At 47.6% G+C, this 16,004-nt stretch overlaps 1 protein-coding gene across 4 annotated transcripts in view; it reads right to left on the minus strand.

Moving 5' to 3' along the window:
* LOC144106431 (ATP-binding cassette sub-family C member 3-like) overlaps positions 1-16,004 on the minus strand; it is a 160,107-nt gene that overhangs the window by 43,700 nt on the left and 100,403 nt on the right. For all 4 annotated transcript variants that reach the window (XM_077639243.1, XM_077639241.1, XM_077639240.1 and 1 more), the window contains 2 exons: positions 13,291-13,504; positions 7,765-8,075 (listed from right to left, as the gene is read on the minus strand). In XM_077639243.1, the coding sequence (XP_077495369.1) occupies positions 7,765-8,075; positions 13,291-13,504 (525 nt within the window). The remainder of the gene's footprint in view (positions 1-7,764; positions 8,076-13,290; positions 13,505-16,004) is intronic.

Genomic DNA, 16,004 nt, shown 5'->3' on the forward strand with positions numbered 1-16,004 from the left:
CGCGGCAAAGCCATGAGCGTGCTGTCTCTTCCAGAATATTAACAATCGTCTCCTTGATCCCGTACTGACGAAAGTTGTGCAAGATTCGGCACGACTGCCGACGTCGGCTCCAGGTCTCCCACAAGGCGGCAGTTGGCCGATGGTCTGCCAACTCCTATGTCACACTAGCGCGACAACGTGCGAGACTTCCCGCCGACTCGGCTCTTTCTCTTTCTCTCTATTCTTTTGTCATTTCCTGCTACTAGAAATTCATGGGCTGGGACGCTTCATTTTTAAATCTTAAATAAATCCCATTTTAGTAAAACAAGCTCCTAGCAATCGTGATTATGAACCTAGATTGATGGCGGCCCAGTACTGAGCGGCATTTATTGCTGGGTCAGAAAGGCATAGCTCGAAAAACAAATCCAGTCACTGGCGAGTAAACAAGGCGGGAGAAATTATTTAGGGCTAAAATAAAAATAAAAAAATCTCGACCAGGCGGATTCTAACAATGAACCTTCGGAATGAGAAGCTACTGCTGTACCCACGACGCCATGAAGAACTTCTTTTTGTCTTTATTGCATGTTTCGACAATTTACAACAGATCACAAACATGTTTTGCGCCACATTCTCAAACATCATGAGCGGACATGCGTTTCACTCACGTGAGAAAATCAAAACTGTCTCAAAGAACACAACTCTCCCATCAACTCGATAGCTTCATCTCCAAAACATAGCTCCTTGTACACTTCACGCAGCTTAAATATGTTTTCTTTGAAGTAATCTCGGACCGACCGCAGATCTTTATCGCAGTGTCGTACAGCCATCCTGCTTCGCCAAATGCTGTGCAGGCCAAGAAGGAAAATTGCATCGTATTTATAAAGATCCGGCTCAACGTCCAGGAATCGTATCCCATACGGCGTCAAGGGTAAGTTTTTATTGTACGCTGGGATGCGCTGCTTTTTACGCCATGGAGAGCAAAGCGATTTGCCGGCTTCAGAACTGCTGATAAGAAGCACTCCGCAGTGCGACACTCGCGACAGGAGTAAAGCAGGCGACCCATGTGAGAAAACTCGGCCAGAGCGCTGCACAGGTCTCTGCTTTGGAACTGCAGCCCCACTGCAAGCAGGGACACACAGAGCAGCAAGCATCGCTGCGCCGCTCGACTCAAGCTCAAAGCGTACGCTTTGCCACTCGCAGCGGTCTGATTACTGCTTGGCTTGTTTTTGGAGTTCGCACCAGAGAAGACAAAATAGCCATATTATCAGAAAGACCGCTTGATATACTGGAGCAGCGATAAAGTACGCTTGTGCTAGTATCAAAGTTGTTACTTTTACCAGCAACTCGGTGTTGATCAATGATCCTCGGAAATGATATATTTGGCACATTTCTCTGCATCAACGTTTATCATTTACGTCAAAACAATGTTAAGCTGATTTTTATTACGGCGGCGGGCGGGATCCAAGCTGGCCGGCCGGCGAGCAGGCTCGGTCTCGGTTTACTTCACGTTCGCACCAAAAAAGACAAATAGTCATGCTATCAGAACGACTGCCTGCGCAACAGCCGCGCTTTCGGCAACGATGCCGCTTGCTGGAGCGCCAGAGCGACGAACTGCACTGATCCTGGCTGCCCTGGTCGTCGCTAAGCCTAGCTGGTTCCGCATCGATGACGCAGCTCAGGCCGCTGCGGAACTAGCCAGAGCCATAATAAAGGAACTTCTCTAGTCACCCCTTTACTGCCAACCTGTCCCATAATAAAATAAAGTTATGCTCGATTTCCGCGACGCTTTCAGCAGCGGATCTAGCAGGCGCTAGGCGAGCTGCACGAAGTAACAGCAGCAGCAAGCGGCTATATAGGGTGAAGTTTGCTTGTATCGTAGTTACCACTTCAACCATACCTTGGAATTGGCCAACGATCCTCAGTAATGATACCTTTTTGGACATTCATCCATCCCAGAGCTTGTTATGAACGTAAACAAACAGTACTATAGCGGAATCGTGTTCGTGTCTGGTGAATGTTCTTTAGCTTGGCGACCGATCTCGCGAGGACACGGCCGGCGGACTGGTTTTGTCGGCGTCGTGGGCGTCAAATCACGTCACACTACGAAGACATCTGGTCGTCGGACGCATTGGTGTCGTTGTCGGCCTAGTGTGACAGCTTGGTCTTCCACAGACGCGATCTGCACACCCGGTCGGCCGATCATCGGTGTCGTTGTCGGGTCTGTGTCGGCGTCGTGTCGGGATAGTGTGACAGGCCCTTTACTATCTTTTACGTTGGTGTTCAGCCCGTCTTACTCGGAGCAAACCATCTGGATCAAGATTAGAAGCCCAGCCGTAAAGAGAGCGCGAGGAATGTTCGAAGCAAACACGGGAGCAATCCGCGGAAGGAACCTGAGCGTGCTGTGAATCCCACGCGTGGCGAGCGTGAGGCTAGAAAGGAAAGGGAAGATGGACGTTTGTACCTTTAAGGCTTGGGTACCGAAGCGCAACTGTCCTTCCGTTGCAGAATATAGTCCTGAAACGAAGGGGGACCAGGCCAACAAGTTCGCACAAAAGAATCGACCCCTCTCTCGGGTCGAATCGATCCCCCGCGACTCGCCCCTCGAGCACATTTATTACAAAATGAGACTGTTGCAGAGAAAAAGCCGGTGAGAGAGCGGGCTCACAACAGATCCGGGCGAGCTGCGTTCTCTTCGGTTTCCCGAGGCGGGGGACACAAACCCTTGTTTACTAACCAGACTGTTTGGTGCAGTAACACTGCAAGGTGGCGAAGGAACGTCGCTTTCAAAATGTGGTCTCGCTTTTGTAGTGGCCCAAGTGGGTCACTGCGGCAGTTATTATCTATAGCAAAGCAGAGCTTTGGGCCAGTTGGTGATTATCTAGTCGCCCAATTTAACAATTGGAGCGCTGTCGGGATAGCGCAGGTTCGCCACACCGAGCGAGTAACGTGAACCTCCTATCTCGTCCTTGCGCTAGCCGCCGACTCTCGCACCGGTTGCACCACCGTGTCACGTGACTCTCTGCTCTCTGCTTCTCCGGCTTCACACCGACACAGGACGCCTTTTCTCCAGTGGCCCATTTAGTGAGAGCGTACTAAAGAAACTGGAACGGACACTTATGTTACGTCTTTGACACTATAGTATGCATGGGTTTATAGCCCATATAAGCGGAATCGGCAATTGTTTACTTGCCACTCATAGATCGCTTAGAATCCTCATCCCACTTCTGGCGCAGCGGTGGAGTGGTTAAGCGATGCGCCAGTGCCTTGTGACGGAAGGGGCTGCCACTGGTGGGGCTCGTGAGGCCCTCAAGCATCATTAATTTAGCTGCCACCTGCCACGGTGGACAGTTGCTGACAATCCGGTTAACAGGTTTTGATGACATCCCAAGGTTACGTGACCTAGGTGACCCGTTTGTCATCTAGGTTGCTTCTCTAGGGGGTTTTCGCGCATTTTTCGCTAACGGCCAACGACAACGACGATGTCTTTTCTGCGACAAGTTAAAACGCCGTCGCATAAAACTGGTCTTAAGATATATCATCCCATGCATCAAAATTTAAGGTTGAGCGTGGAGCAGCTGTATGCATGGTCATCGCGTAGCAAAAGCATTAAATAAATTAGCAGCGATTTTTCCTTAGGAAATTCGATAGCAAGCTTTTTCACCCGCCCATCTATTCAAGTGTTTATTGTATTACAGTCTTTAGTTTGCTGTGTATAACTCTTTGAAATATTTCATTTCTGATTGTATTCGAATTACAACTACACAGCTATGAAAAATGTATCGCATTCGTAGATATCGGCGAATCCGCATGCTGCTACCGGCTCAGTGGCGCAGCTAATAGGCGATGAACCACTGCACTGGCCGGTAGCTGCTTCAAATATAGCCGTGGTTGGGGCTTGTGTGGCTTAGGTTGCTATGACTTACCGGCTTAGTTAACGCATACTGATAAAGCATTTTAAGCATAGAAAGAAAAAAGCCCCGCTTCCTTACAGCAGTGCTCATTCAAAGTTAGCTAAGGAGCTATAATTTCCATGCCCATCTTGTGAGCCCTGAAAAAATTGTGCGAGCACAAAGCGAATGAGATATATCAGTGGCAGCTCCAGAGTTTGTGTTCAGCAGGGTACACACCTGATGTAATTGTGAGCGTGTGTGAAAGTATGCTAGCAAAAGTGAAGAAAGCGTACGAAGCGAAAAAACCCGGCGAAATAAAAAAATTATGTAAAGCTTTCCTATCACAAGCTATCGCATAATATAAAGAAAGTACCTGAGAAGTTTGATATCAGTGTGATATTTTCTGTGCCATGCAAACTTTCAGAGATGTGTGCAATGATGGAAACAGATAAACAAAAGAACCGATGCGCCACCAGTCACGAAAACAAGTACATTGAGTGCAAATTAGGAGCGGTCTATAGCATTTCTTTCGGCTCTTGTATCGTATTCGGAGGTCAAGCAGGAAGATGCTTCAATGATAGGGCACAAGAGCACTTTCGCAAAGTAAGCTGCAAAACAAATTGAGAGGTGACACTAGTTGAAAAGGTTTAATGTTTAGACACAGATGTCGCAGCATTATTTTGGACGCGTTCGATCACGTTAGATAAGTAAGCAAATTGATACAAGACAAGCATACAAGACTTCAGCTCTTCATTGGCCTCCGTGATCGTTTCCTTAACGGATCTAAGAAGCTCATCACGGCGGCCAATGACGAGCTGCAGTTCAGAAGTGCTTCGGGGCTTTTTGCTGAAGCGTTTTTAGAACTTTGGACTTTTTATTTCAAACCGAACTTCGTGCTCTGGTGTGGTGACGTTTATTCTCAGAGTTCCGGCGTGCGCATAGGCTCCTGAAGTCGCCCTGATTCTGTGGGAAATTTTTCTTGCCTAGGTTGACCGCTCTCTTCAACGTGGTCTATGTGGGCTGGTTGCTAATGTGTACAGACCTGTGGACGAATACTAGGTTCTTGCCAAAGATCTGAATGTGCCCCATGCAGCGGGAAATGTGCTGACGGCTTTCGAAAAAAGGGGAACGGGCATAATATTTACTTGATCAGAGTGGCTATTCGGGCGAGTTGGTTTGCCATGACGGAACATATAGCGCTAAGAAACCAGGACGAACAAAGAAAGTGTTCGTAGCGTCTCTTTCTTTGTTCGTCCTGGTTTCTTAGCGCTATATGTTCTGTCATCATAAGATTTACTACGGAATTGCCAGAGGCTGCTGCAGTCCAGTACCTCGATGTCAGTCTTTTGTTCCAGGATACCGACGTCTGCTGGGGTTACAATTCCAGTGTAGTTAAGCCAATATTAAATTTTGAGTCCGGCTATTCCAAATTGGTGAAGCGGGCAATAGCAACGTCCTGCATGGGCGCTTCCCTGTCGAGGTCATGCGCGCATGAATAATAATAATAATAATAATAATAATAATAATAATTGGTTTTTGGCGAACGGAAATGGCGCAGTATCAGTCGCATATATCGTTGGACACCAGAACCGCCCCGTAGGGGAAGGTATAAAGGGGGGAGTGAAAGAAGAAAGGAAGAAAAAGGAGCCGTAGTGGAGGGCTCCGGAATAATTTCGGCCACCTGGGGATCTTTAACGTGCACTGACATCGCGCAGCACACGGAAGCTTTAGCGTTTTGCCTCCATAATGAAGAACACTTTTATCACGCAAGCATCTCGTCTCCGCCAAGCTGATTTTCCTGATGTGCTCCTACTTTTTATGTCACCGGAGTGTGTCAAGGAGTGTTTCACTCCTTGCTAAGGAAGTTCAAGAAGCCTCACGTGAACAGTGAGCAAGGCAATAAGGTTACTCAGAAACAGAAAAAGATATTGGCTGTTGTTCGGTACGTGCAGCCCCCGTAAAAAGAATACCGCTCAAGGGATTTGCTTCTAATCTTTTTGGCGGGGCTCCTTACCGCATCTAGCAGTACAACGCTTGGGAGGATTGAGGTCACGAACCCATTTCTCCTTCTAGAGGTTACGGTCGTTGAGGATGCATAACGAGGCATGCAGCAGGCTTCACAAGAAGACCGCTTGGGCCGTATACTTTTGACGGGGGGTGTACATAAGTTCGCACATGTGCTTAAGAATGTTGGCTCTAGGTTAGATGTTAGGGTGCTTTTCAGTTTTCCTAACGAGTTGGAACGTGTTTGCTCGAAAGTGCAAAGAAAAGAGCAAAATGAGGGCGCCATCTGGTTGCAGTGTACCGCACAAATACAAGCTTAGTGAGTGCAAGTTTGGCGATGTATATATCATTCCGTTGTCTTGGACAGGGTGTACGTGGGCCAAAAAAGCCGGTGCTTGAATGTGCGTTCACGAGAAATCGAGAGGTGGATGGAAAATGGGCATGGGTCAAAACTGGTAGAACATTGTTGAAGATGTGGAGAGCGACTGCTCACCAAGACTGCAAGACACGCGTATTGTTTGCAATCACCGCGATAAGTTGTCTCGCGAAATTGTGGAAGCTTTTCACATCGCGAAGTTAAAATACGGGTGTGGGAGTAAGCCTTCTATTTTGATGCATGGGAAGGAAACGAAGTATATCTGCCGGCGTAAAACTTGAGTTGTGTCATTCCCATGTGTGGGTGTGTGTTCGCGTATTTGTGTGAGTGCATGACGCCTGGGTATGTGCAGAAAAAATGTTTCGCGCTGTACACTACTGTTCGCAAACGATTTAACGTTGGCGATGTGGAAAGCAATTCCCGAATCTATGCTGTTTGCGTCTAGTCGTTCAAGCTGTCCTCGCCGAATTGGACCCCACCAAACTTGCCCAGGAAGTTAATCGGCGATTCGCTGATGACACTGGCTTTCAAAGTAACTCAGGGGGCAATTTGCAAAGCTTGATCAATGACTTAGGCAGGCAGAGCAGAAAAGTTATTCTAAAAACTGAAATGCATTAAACAAAAGTAATGCCTACATGAAAAATAAAGAATGGTTTGATTTGATGTTCAGCAGATTCGACGGAACAGAAGTTTACTATTGGCAGCGAGGCGCTGGAAGGGGGGAGGGAACACGTCTACTTTGGGCAAATAGTGACCGCAGAACCCGATTCCAAGGGTGCAATAAGTAGAATAATAAGAATGCGGTGGAGGGAATTTGGTAAGGTCTGTCAGATTATGAATGGTGTTTACCAATAACCCTGAGCAGAAAATTATATAAGATATGTACATAAGCGGTGCTCGCCTATGGGGAAAAAAACGCGGAGACCAAGAAAAATGGTTGTACTTAAACTTGCTATGAACCAGGAGCTATGGTAAGGAACATTATAGACGAAAAGTAAAGAGACGGGAACTGGGCAGAGTGGGCCAGAGCACAAATTTGGGTTAACGACATCTTAGTCGAAATCAAGAAGAAGAAATAGCGGTGGGCAGGGCAGGTTATGCGAAGGCAAGATAATCGATGGCTGTTAATGGTAACGGGTTGGATTTCAGACAAAGAAAGCATAGCAGAGGACGGCAGAGGGTTAGGTGGGCGGATCACAATAAGAATTCTGCTGGGATAATGGGTGCTGTTGGCACAGGACAGGATTAATTGGAGAGCTTTGAGAGAGGATTTTTGTACATCAGTGAGCGCAGTAAAGCTGATGATGATGATGGTTAACTTCCCCAAAAGCAAGGAATTCTAATGCAGTACACTTTAGTCTCGAAGAGAAAGGCAATACTTATCACAGATGCCTTCACAAGAACAAATTGGACTTAACTATAGTAGCGCAATCCTCGGAGCTGGGCACAACACTTAAGTTCCATTAACTCCGTCTCCGTAATGTTCGAGAACAAATTAACAGAGCGCATGCTTACCAACCCGTAGCCCAGGAAAACCGCCACGATGAGCGTCACTCCTACCACGACGGGAGATTGGGTGCCGACCACGGCCACCTTGGCCAGCGTGATGAGTGTGTTCTGAACGCACTGTTTGCCGCTCAGGAATGTGCGAGCGTCAGGGTAGTCGATGTCGGCCGAGAAGCGGTTCATTATGCGTCCCCTGGGCGTCTGGTCGAAGAAGGATACGGGGCTCCAGAGCACGCGACTCAGCATGTCGTTGTGCAGGGAGCGCGACAGGCGTTTCGCGGACAGAGCCAGCAGCACGCTTCCGACAACGCGCAGGAGCACTGCGAAAATTCGCGGGGCAAAGAGAAAGATGGGGCTTGATTTTATTTCAGCGTAATCAAGCACAAAATATGCTAGCAAAAAGGCGCGATTTTTTTGAAGAACTGTTTGACGTAGTGCACACGAAACTAAAATTCAGAGTTGCAGTGAAGTTAAAAAGGATTTACTTGAAAAAATTACATTTTGCAGTAAAACAACATAATCCATGCTAGTTGATCTATCTGCCCATACGAGCAAAACCTGGAAATACGCATTAAAAAGCATAAAAACGCCCGTCGCTAGAAATAATATCCATAGACTTGTCCACAATTACTGACGCGTGCGCAAGGCGTGCGTTTTACACAACTACATTGTACGCAAACACAACGTCTATGAATAGTAGTATGATGTGCAAGTGGAATACCACAAGCAAAACCGTGAACTAAGACGAAACTGTCCTCTTTCTCGTTTTTTCTCCTAGTCGTGCACGAAGTGCCAAGGCTGTAAAGTTGTTGGAGGCTTAATTGTAACATGAACAACGACTAAGCGCCAAAACCTTGCCCAATAGCCGAGTATGGACTAGTTTACATTGCAATATTTATCAATTTATTTATTTAATACTGCGGAGTCGCTTGACTGCAAGCTGTTTGAGACGCTGTCGCAAAGAATCTCGCGTTCATCCGCCGCAGTGCTTACGAAAGCAATTGTTGGCAGGTTCGACCACAATCGCGCCCGCGGAATTCGATATGGCGAAATGCGAAAATGCCACAATACTGAGGAAGAATTGAAATTTTGCTGGGTCCATAGATTATTGCTAATAAAGACGGTGCTTCCACTCAGAAAAGAGCTTTCATTTAAGATAGAAAAGATAACAAAAAACGAATTACGCGTACCGCTACCTTGATCAGTCCTTGCGTTGTCAACAGCATGCAATATGTGGTGCGTCAAGACATATTTCTGCGTGCATCCATGAGGCTAGGATGCAGCACCATTAATTCGAAACTGAGATAACGGAGTAATTTATAGTATAGGCGTCACGAGTTTGTACCGAATGCCGGGAAATTTCCTAAACGAAAATTTCTCAACACTAAATGATTCTTTTGCTGCCGGAGAAAAATCGACGTAACCAGAAAGAGGCAGAGCATTGATTTTAACCAGGTGAAAGGCCCCGTGCACTTCTCATCAGTGTCCCATTAGGAACGGAAGCAGATGGAAATTAATTTTCTGGCTTCAACTACCCTGCACCTCCTGTTCCGGTTGAGACTTGGCCGGAATCTTACAAATTCCTGCAGGCAGTTCGGGAGTGACTTCGCCGTGAAAGCAGCACGCGTCTGGACTCCAGGCTGGGCAACGGCCAATTGGTTACACTGCTGAAATATTCTTATCCATTTTCTGTCCACATCGTCACTGATAAGAAAAGAAATGGGAGGGTCACATAACCTCCCCATAAGGTCATAACACGATAGCGCTAATGGGTAAATGCCCATATAAGCGGTTCTCGACTTTATGTTCATAGATCCCTGGCAGTCCTCATACCACTTTAGGCGCAGTGTTGCAGCGGTTAAGCGATGCGGCCCTGCCGTGCGATGTAAGGTGCTGCCACCGGTGGCCCTTATGAGACTGAGGCTGCTCTTCCTGAGCCATCTCGCGCGACCAATCATTAATGTAAACGCCTCCTACCACAGCGGACAGTTTGCTCAAAAACCGGTGGACAGGTTGTGATGACGCCACAAGTTCACGTGAACTAGGACGCCCACCTAGACTGCCGGAGCGGCCCGAGGTACCGGCCACTCCAGCTCCGAGGCTTCAAACGGTCGCCTTCGCGGATGCTCATCTTTGCCTTCCCCAGTGGAGAGTAGCCAGCCAGACAGAACAATCGTTTCAGGCTGACCTGTCTGCCTCTGTTTGTGTAAAATCACTTCTTTTCTTAGGTTTCTTGTGGTGGGAAAGGGCTCATTAAATTGTTACACCTCATGATGGCGTTTACCTTCTTAAACGCCTCGCAAGGCAACTAGCGGCCGTGCGTGCAGGATTTGAGGATTAATTTTTTAGACACAGATTTGTCGCTGCGAAATTTAGCGCGCGTGCACCAAATGCTACCTTCACTCCTGATGTCTCTATGAAGAACAATGGAGTGCCCCTCACAGCACTTGATGAATGCCGCCGCTGCGCGGCTGTTCGTGTTTGCTGTCTGCCACAATGGAGTCTTTTGGTAATTCAAAAAAATCTTAAGGCCAAATCGTAACTACCACTAGCATCATTTAGCTCTGGAACAGAGGAGTGTCCTTGGAATCGAAAGATTCCCAGTTGTTGTCTGTTTTGCATACCCCCGCTTTCTTTCCTTAAATTCAGTGTCACCCGTCGGCAAATATTGTTAAGCTATAGCACGTTTAGCATTTATCTTACTCATAAGCTTATAGATCTGCGTCAGCAGACATTCCTGAAAAGGAACATGACTCTCTGAAGATGTCAATATTTCTGTTAGCAATGGGTGCATTAGCTCTTCAGAACGCTTGGTAGATATAAAGCCATGTATGTAATGAATTTCACTTTAAGTGTGGTCAGAATTCGGGTTAAGCTATTGCTAAGCAAATCATGGCTGAGTACTCTAGTCTCAGGCACATGGACTCCTTTCTCAAGGGTCGAACTCCGTCAAGGCCCGTTAGTGAGCGGTAAAATGCATGTGCTACCTTTAATTACTCCGTCAGAACAGCAGTTAGAACGTCTAAAGGTTCGGCATCAAAAATCTTACGGAGAGCCCTTCATATTGCGCAAACCGGTGAGAAAGATATAGCTCTTGGTAATTTCAGAGCTTCGACCGCGCATTGACACTTTCTCGCAATCGCACTAAACGGCTTGCTCCTGTGGCGGAGGCCCGTCGGTTGTTGCGCGAGCAGCTGGAAAGAGAACTGTAATCTTGTCTGATAGGTATTATGAATGCTTCAGTGCTGAGATTAGCGGTGCTAGCGCACTGGCGTTTCGCATACACTTCTTGAATGCTGGCTGGTGAGCCTGCCCCACCCGTGTTGTGTGCCCTGAACAGTGGTTGAGAGTGTTGGCTTGAAGGCAGGCTTGCGAAAACTGACCTCTTCTACGAATCAGCCTGTTGCAATTCTAGCGGACTCAAAATAGACACTTTAAACGTAAGCGTAAGGCTTCCCATTCGTAAAATTAGGCCTCAGCTCGCGGAGTTCGGTGTAGCAATTGCACGTAGATTTACCATACATTGTCCGCCGGTTCCCTGACATATGCCCCGGCCGTGAGCGGTCGAATTTCGATGGAGGCAAAATTCTAGAGGCCCGTGTACTGTGCGATATCAGTGCACGTTAATGAATCCCAACTGGTAGAAATGTCCGAAGCCATCTACTACGGCGTCCCTCGTAGCCTCAGTCGCTTTCGGACGTTAAACCCTATGAACCAAAACAAACATCACATATAAGTCTGTAGAAACTAGTAGAAAGACAACTTAACCCATGAAGCAGTGCCTGTCGGACGATCGAATAAAGTCGTCAAGATATTGGTAAGCTATTTCGAACCCCTGTGGCAGCCACCCAAGAAACCCATATTGCTGAAGACAGCTGAAGCCAGTTTACGACACCGCATACTCACGGGTTCTGCTCTGCTCCAGCGTGGATGAACTACATGACTGACATCATCACCGCTGCAATTATTTTGAAGTGTTAGCAATGCTATACGAAATCACCTCACGGGCTGTCCGGGTCACGGCGCTTAGAGGCGAGCCCTGTTCGCCTCCCTCAATAAGGAAGAGGTGCCGCACGGATCTCTGCGAGGTTTGCTACCCACTTCGGAATTGGACAATTCAATTCGAGGGAGGCTTCTTGCCTGCTCCTCAATTTTCGTTATGGAAAAGAACTCGACATTAAATGGTGATAGTACCAGTTTTCGCATGTAAAGAATGCAGAAAGACGGATTTTTTTATTGGGGACTTGCTTATAAACGTATTTTTTTCCGCATATCGTAAGAACGTGCACCATAGCAATCGGTACATTCTCGCAACCATATTTGAGATGCTTGCTGTTCTCCGCAGTATAGTAAGAAAAAAATGGCCAGGCTTAGCTTGGTTAAGCCAAGAATGCGTTGCATATCTCGATGGAGTTCCGTGCTGCTCCGTTGACTCGATAGGCTATTGAATCGATCGCCATTGAAACTGCCCGTGTAGCAGGGCTCGATCGCCTTTGAGTCGATAGACTATCGATTCGAGGGCCCTCGAAATGCCCGTGTGACAGGGGTATAAGACTGTCCCGGCGAAGGAGCGCAGCTCTTTTATACATATGCCGTGACGTCAATCATAGCGCAGCGCCCCTAGCGGGAGGAGCGGGAGTCAGGTGGTGGCTGCGGCCGCGCGCGACCGCGCCAGTTGGGGTCCAGCTTTTCCTCCGGCTGTCGTGACGTCACGTCACTTGGCTGCGCTAAAGGTCAATGGTGGCTGCCCGGCCGCGCCCAAGGGCTGAACTGAGTGATTGCAATATGCAACGCATAAAAGCTTTCCATTGGTTTCCCGTCGTAGTCTGTGCACAGACATACGGTATAAGGAGCCGCCGCGGTGGCTGAGGGCACTCGGCTGCCGGCCCAAAAGACGCGGGCTCGATCCCGGCCGTGGCGGTCGAATTTCGATGGAGGCGAAATTCTAAAGGCCCTTGTACTGTGCGATGTCAGTGCACGTTAAAGAACCCCAGGTGGTCGAAATTTCCGGAGCCCTTCACTACGGCGTCGCTCATAGCCTGAGTTGCTTTGAGACGTTAAACCCCTATAAACCAAACATACGGTATAAGGATGGGCTCAATTATCGTGTCTCTCCTGCAAATCAATCGTGTCGCAAAGCAAATACTTTTTATCGATAACTTTTTCTTAGACTTCAAGAAGCTCAATAAGAGTAGAAGATTGCTTCAAAACTGAATCTTGTTTATCAGGCACAGGGAGAAGCATAGCAAAGCTTTGAAGAGGATAGTAAAAGCCAGAGAAAACTTAACCTTGAATTAAGCGTTTTAGATCCCACACTTCTGCATGCTCCCAGGAATTATCTGACGGATACGTTGTGTTTTTTCGCAGGAACAAAAGGGAAAGAAAAACAGTTCCGCAAATGTCACCGGAGCTTTTCAAACATTTCTTTGTTCTTTCGGATACTAAGGATTAGGTTTATGCTTCCGCAGTAGAGTCGTATAAAGACTAATCCGCAAAAACTACCAATAAAACTAAATGTATATTACAGGCGCATACCGTCTGTTAAGCTCAAAGCCACCAGGACGGACACCCAATCGAAGTGCTGTGGAAGAAAGCCCGCACTGCTGCCCGCCGACGACGCATCCGTCCACCACTTGATCCACAGCTGCTGCAGCGCTGACGCAGCAGCGGCCCCCAAGAATACAAGCACGGCCACTAATGCCGGCCACTGTGCCAGGCGGACGAGGCTGCCCAGCAGCTGACAACCTGTCTGGGGAAAGCAATGGACGTGAGCTCACTGAAGTGCATCAAAATAAAGTGTTATTAAAAGAACTACGCTTTCCTGATTGTTATGGCTGCATGCATACAAAAAAATCTTGCATCTCTTCTCATCCTCAGTGCCATCAGTTGCATCTCTTCCCCTCGAGGAGAAATATATGAATTTGTCTTGCGCTAAACATGGCTGCCCTTATCGCAGCAAAACTGTTTGCGTCATATCCCCGTCTTAACTGGGTGCTCCTGGCTTTATGGTTTCGTTTCCTTAGAATTCAATCCATTGTACCTGAAGACCATCGGTAATTTTTCGCTGCGTTTCATATAAAGTCCAGGTTCACTTTTTTTTTGCAATTTCATTTCATTTCATTTCATTTATTGATCCCTTAAAGGCCCGAAGGCATTACATAAGGGGGGGCATATTGGTTTCCAACGGCGATGATGGGAACATGCATAACAATAAGAAGAACAAACATACAAACAAACATAAAAGAGGTTGTAGTCATATCAGGGTTTTCCAGCAAGTGATACATCATTTAACAAAGATATGTCAAGCAATACTCGCTACAAAAGAGCGCAGAAGTGATCAAGATTTATGTGAGGTGAATTTTTATTTTCTCGCGGAATGTTTTGTGATCAGTGCATGCAGCGATGTCGTTAGGCAGTGAATTCCATAGTGCTATTGCGTTGGGGAAAAATTGAATTCACAAATTCCTCAACGTCGTTATCTGTACGTGATACTCTTTATTTCTCGTGGTTAAACTTAATATTTTAATAAAGAAACAACTATTACCAAGTCTTGTATGATTGACAAGGCGTGGCTTTCATGGAAGACACCCTGCTTCATTGCACAACTAGTCATCGGCGTTAAGTACACGACTGTCACGAATAATAAGGTCACGCACTTAGCCAGCAGGCGGTGACTTGCAAAAGAAATGAGCATCCAGACGACCGAGCGTCAAGATACTAGAGGCGACGCTTGTAAAAAGTCGTGGACATGGTGTCCCCGTCAGTTGCGTACCCACAATCCACACGCCGTTTGTCGGGCGGCATAACTTGTAGCCGCCGCAAAACGAGTAATGAGGCGGTGCTCTTATATAGGTTTTCAGTGGCAGAGCTATCGCGAAACAACTTAAGATAAAAATGTCGTACATTTTTCTTGGTCTCAGCAAAAAAGAAGACAGGACGCGTATTTTGTCTTGTGTGTATGTGTGTGTGTGCTGTACTAGAATCTTCATGTCTTTCAGGTAATGTTACAAGGCATAACTAGGTCGGTGCTGTCAGCTGCATCATCTTTGCGAAAGAAGACATTTGCAAATCAAACTACTGAATCAGAAGCTCTCTCAGTGGAGGTACAAACCTCGAGGACGATATCCTCTTAAGTAGTCGTACGCAGAAGCAGCATCTCCGAGCGCGTCATAAAAGTTTCAAGGCATGTGTGCTTTGAAAGAGTGCATATATGATTTCCCTGTCCATTACGCGCAAAACCTTCATGGTAATTTGTCAAACGCGCCGCACCAATCAGATTTGACCGGACCTAGGCACAAGTTTCATCACAAGTATAAGGGCTAAAGGATTGAGTAATAAAATATAGTGACTATGATGAAATGAAAGACTCACTAACTGGCCTACTTTGGAAACTCGAACCACTGAAGAAGAGAGGATATATATATAGGAGGTGAAAAACGGGTGCATATTTTGCCCATGTGCAGTGCTCTCGAGTAATTTCCGCGATTTTGTAGGCAGCGCTACACTGGGGCTACCAGCCGAGCATTTCGAGAGGCATGGGGCAGGCCAGTTGTGCGCATGCGTCGTTACCATGGCAACCGGAGAGGAGCAAGGTGCGGCGTGCGCTTCGCCGTCGCCGCGGCAGCGCGCCGGCTCCACCGTCCGAGCCGAGCTTGACGTCACGCGGATGAGCAGTTGTGCGCATGCGCCGATACCATGGTAGCCAGAGAGACCCCCCAGCTGCGCCGCTTTCTTCGTCGCCGCGTCACCGCACGCCGCTGTATCACCTGACCCCCGCGTCGCATCCCCAGGATTGCGTATAAAAGGCGGAGCGGCCGTGTGTGTGTCTTCCTATCTTGGTCCCGTCTGCTGCGCTGTTTCCATGCAAAGAATGTACCAACTAGCCCGGCTTATTCCTATGTAGTGGTCGTCTGTATCACAACGTTTGACATGCATGCAGAGAAGGAGAGTCCAGCCGCTGCTAAACGGCGGCATAGACAAGAGAAGTCAACTCTTCCGATCCTGAGGTTGTCGCCTGGCAGTTGGCTACTCAGCAAAGAGAGAATGAGAGTCAGAAAGCGAGGAGAGCAGCAGGGACGCCCGAACAGAGAGAGGAACGCCTTGTCAAACGGAGACGCCAGACCGCCGAGCATAATAGACGGCGCATAGCCGCCGAGATGGAGCCTATGGAAGGCGTCAGTCAACGGGAACCAACAGAAGAGGATGTCAAGGCCCGTCGTATGACTGATCACACCATTCGAGTTTCCGAA

Source organism: Amblyomma americanum, chromosome 10 (genome assembly GCF_052857255.1).
Source record: "Amblyomma americanum isolate KBUSLIRL-KWMA chromosome 10, ASM5285725v1, whole genome shotgun sequence".
NCBI lineage: Eukaryota > Metazoa > Arthropoda > Arachnida > Ixodida > Ixodidae > Amblyomma > Amblyomma americanum.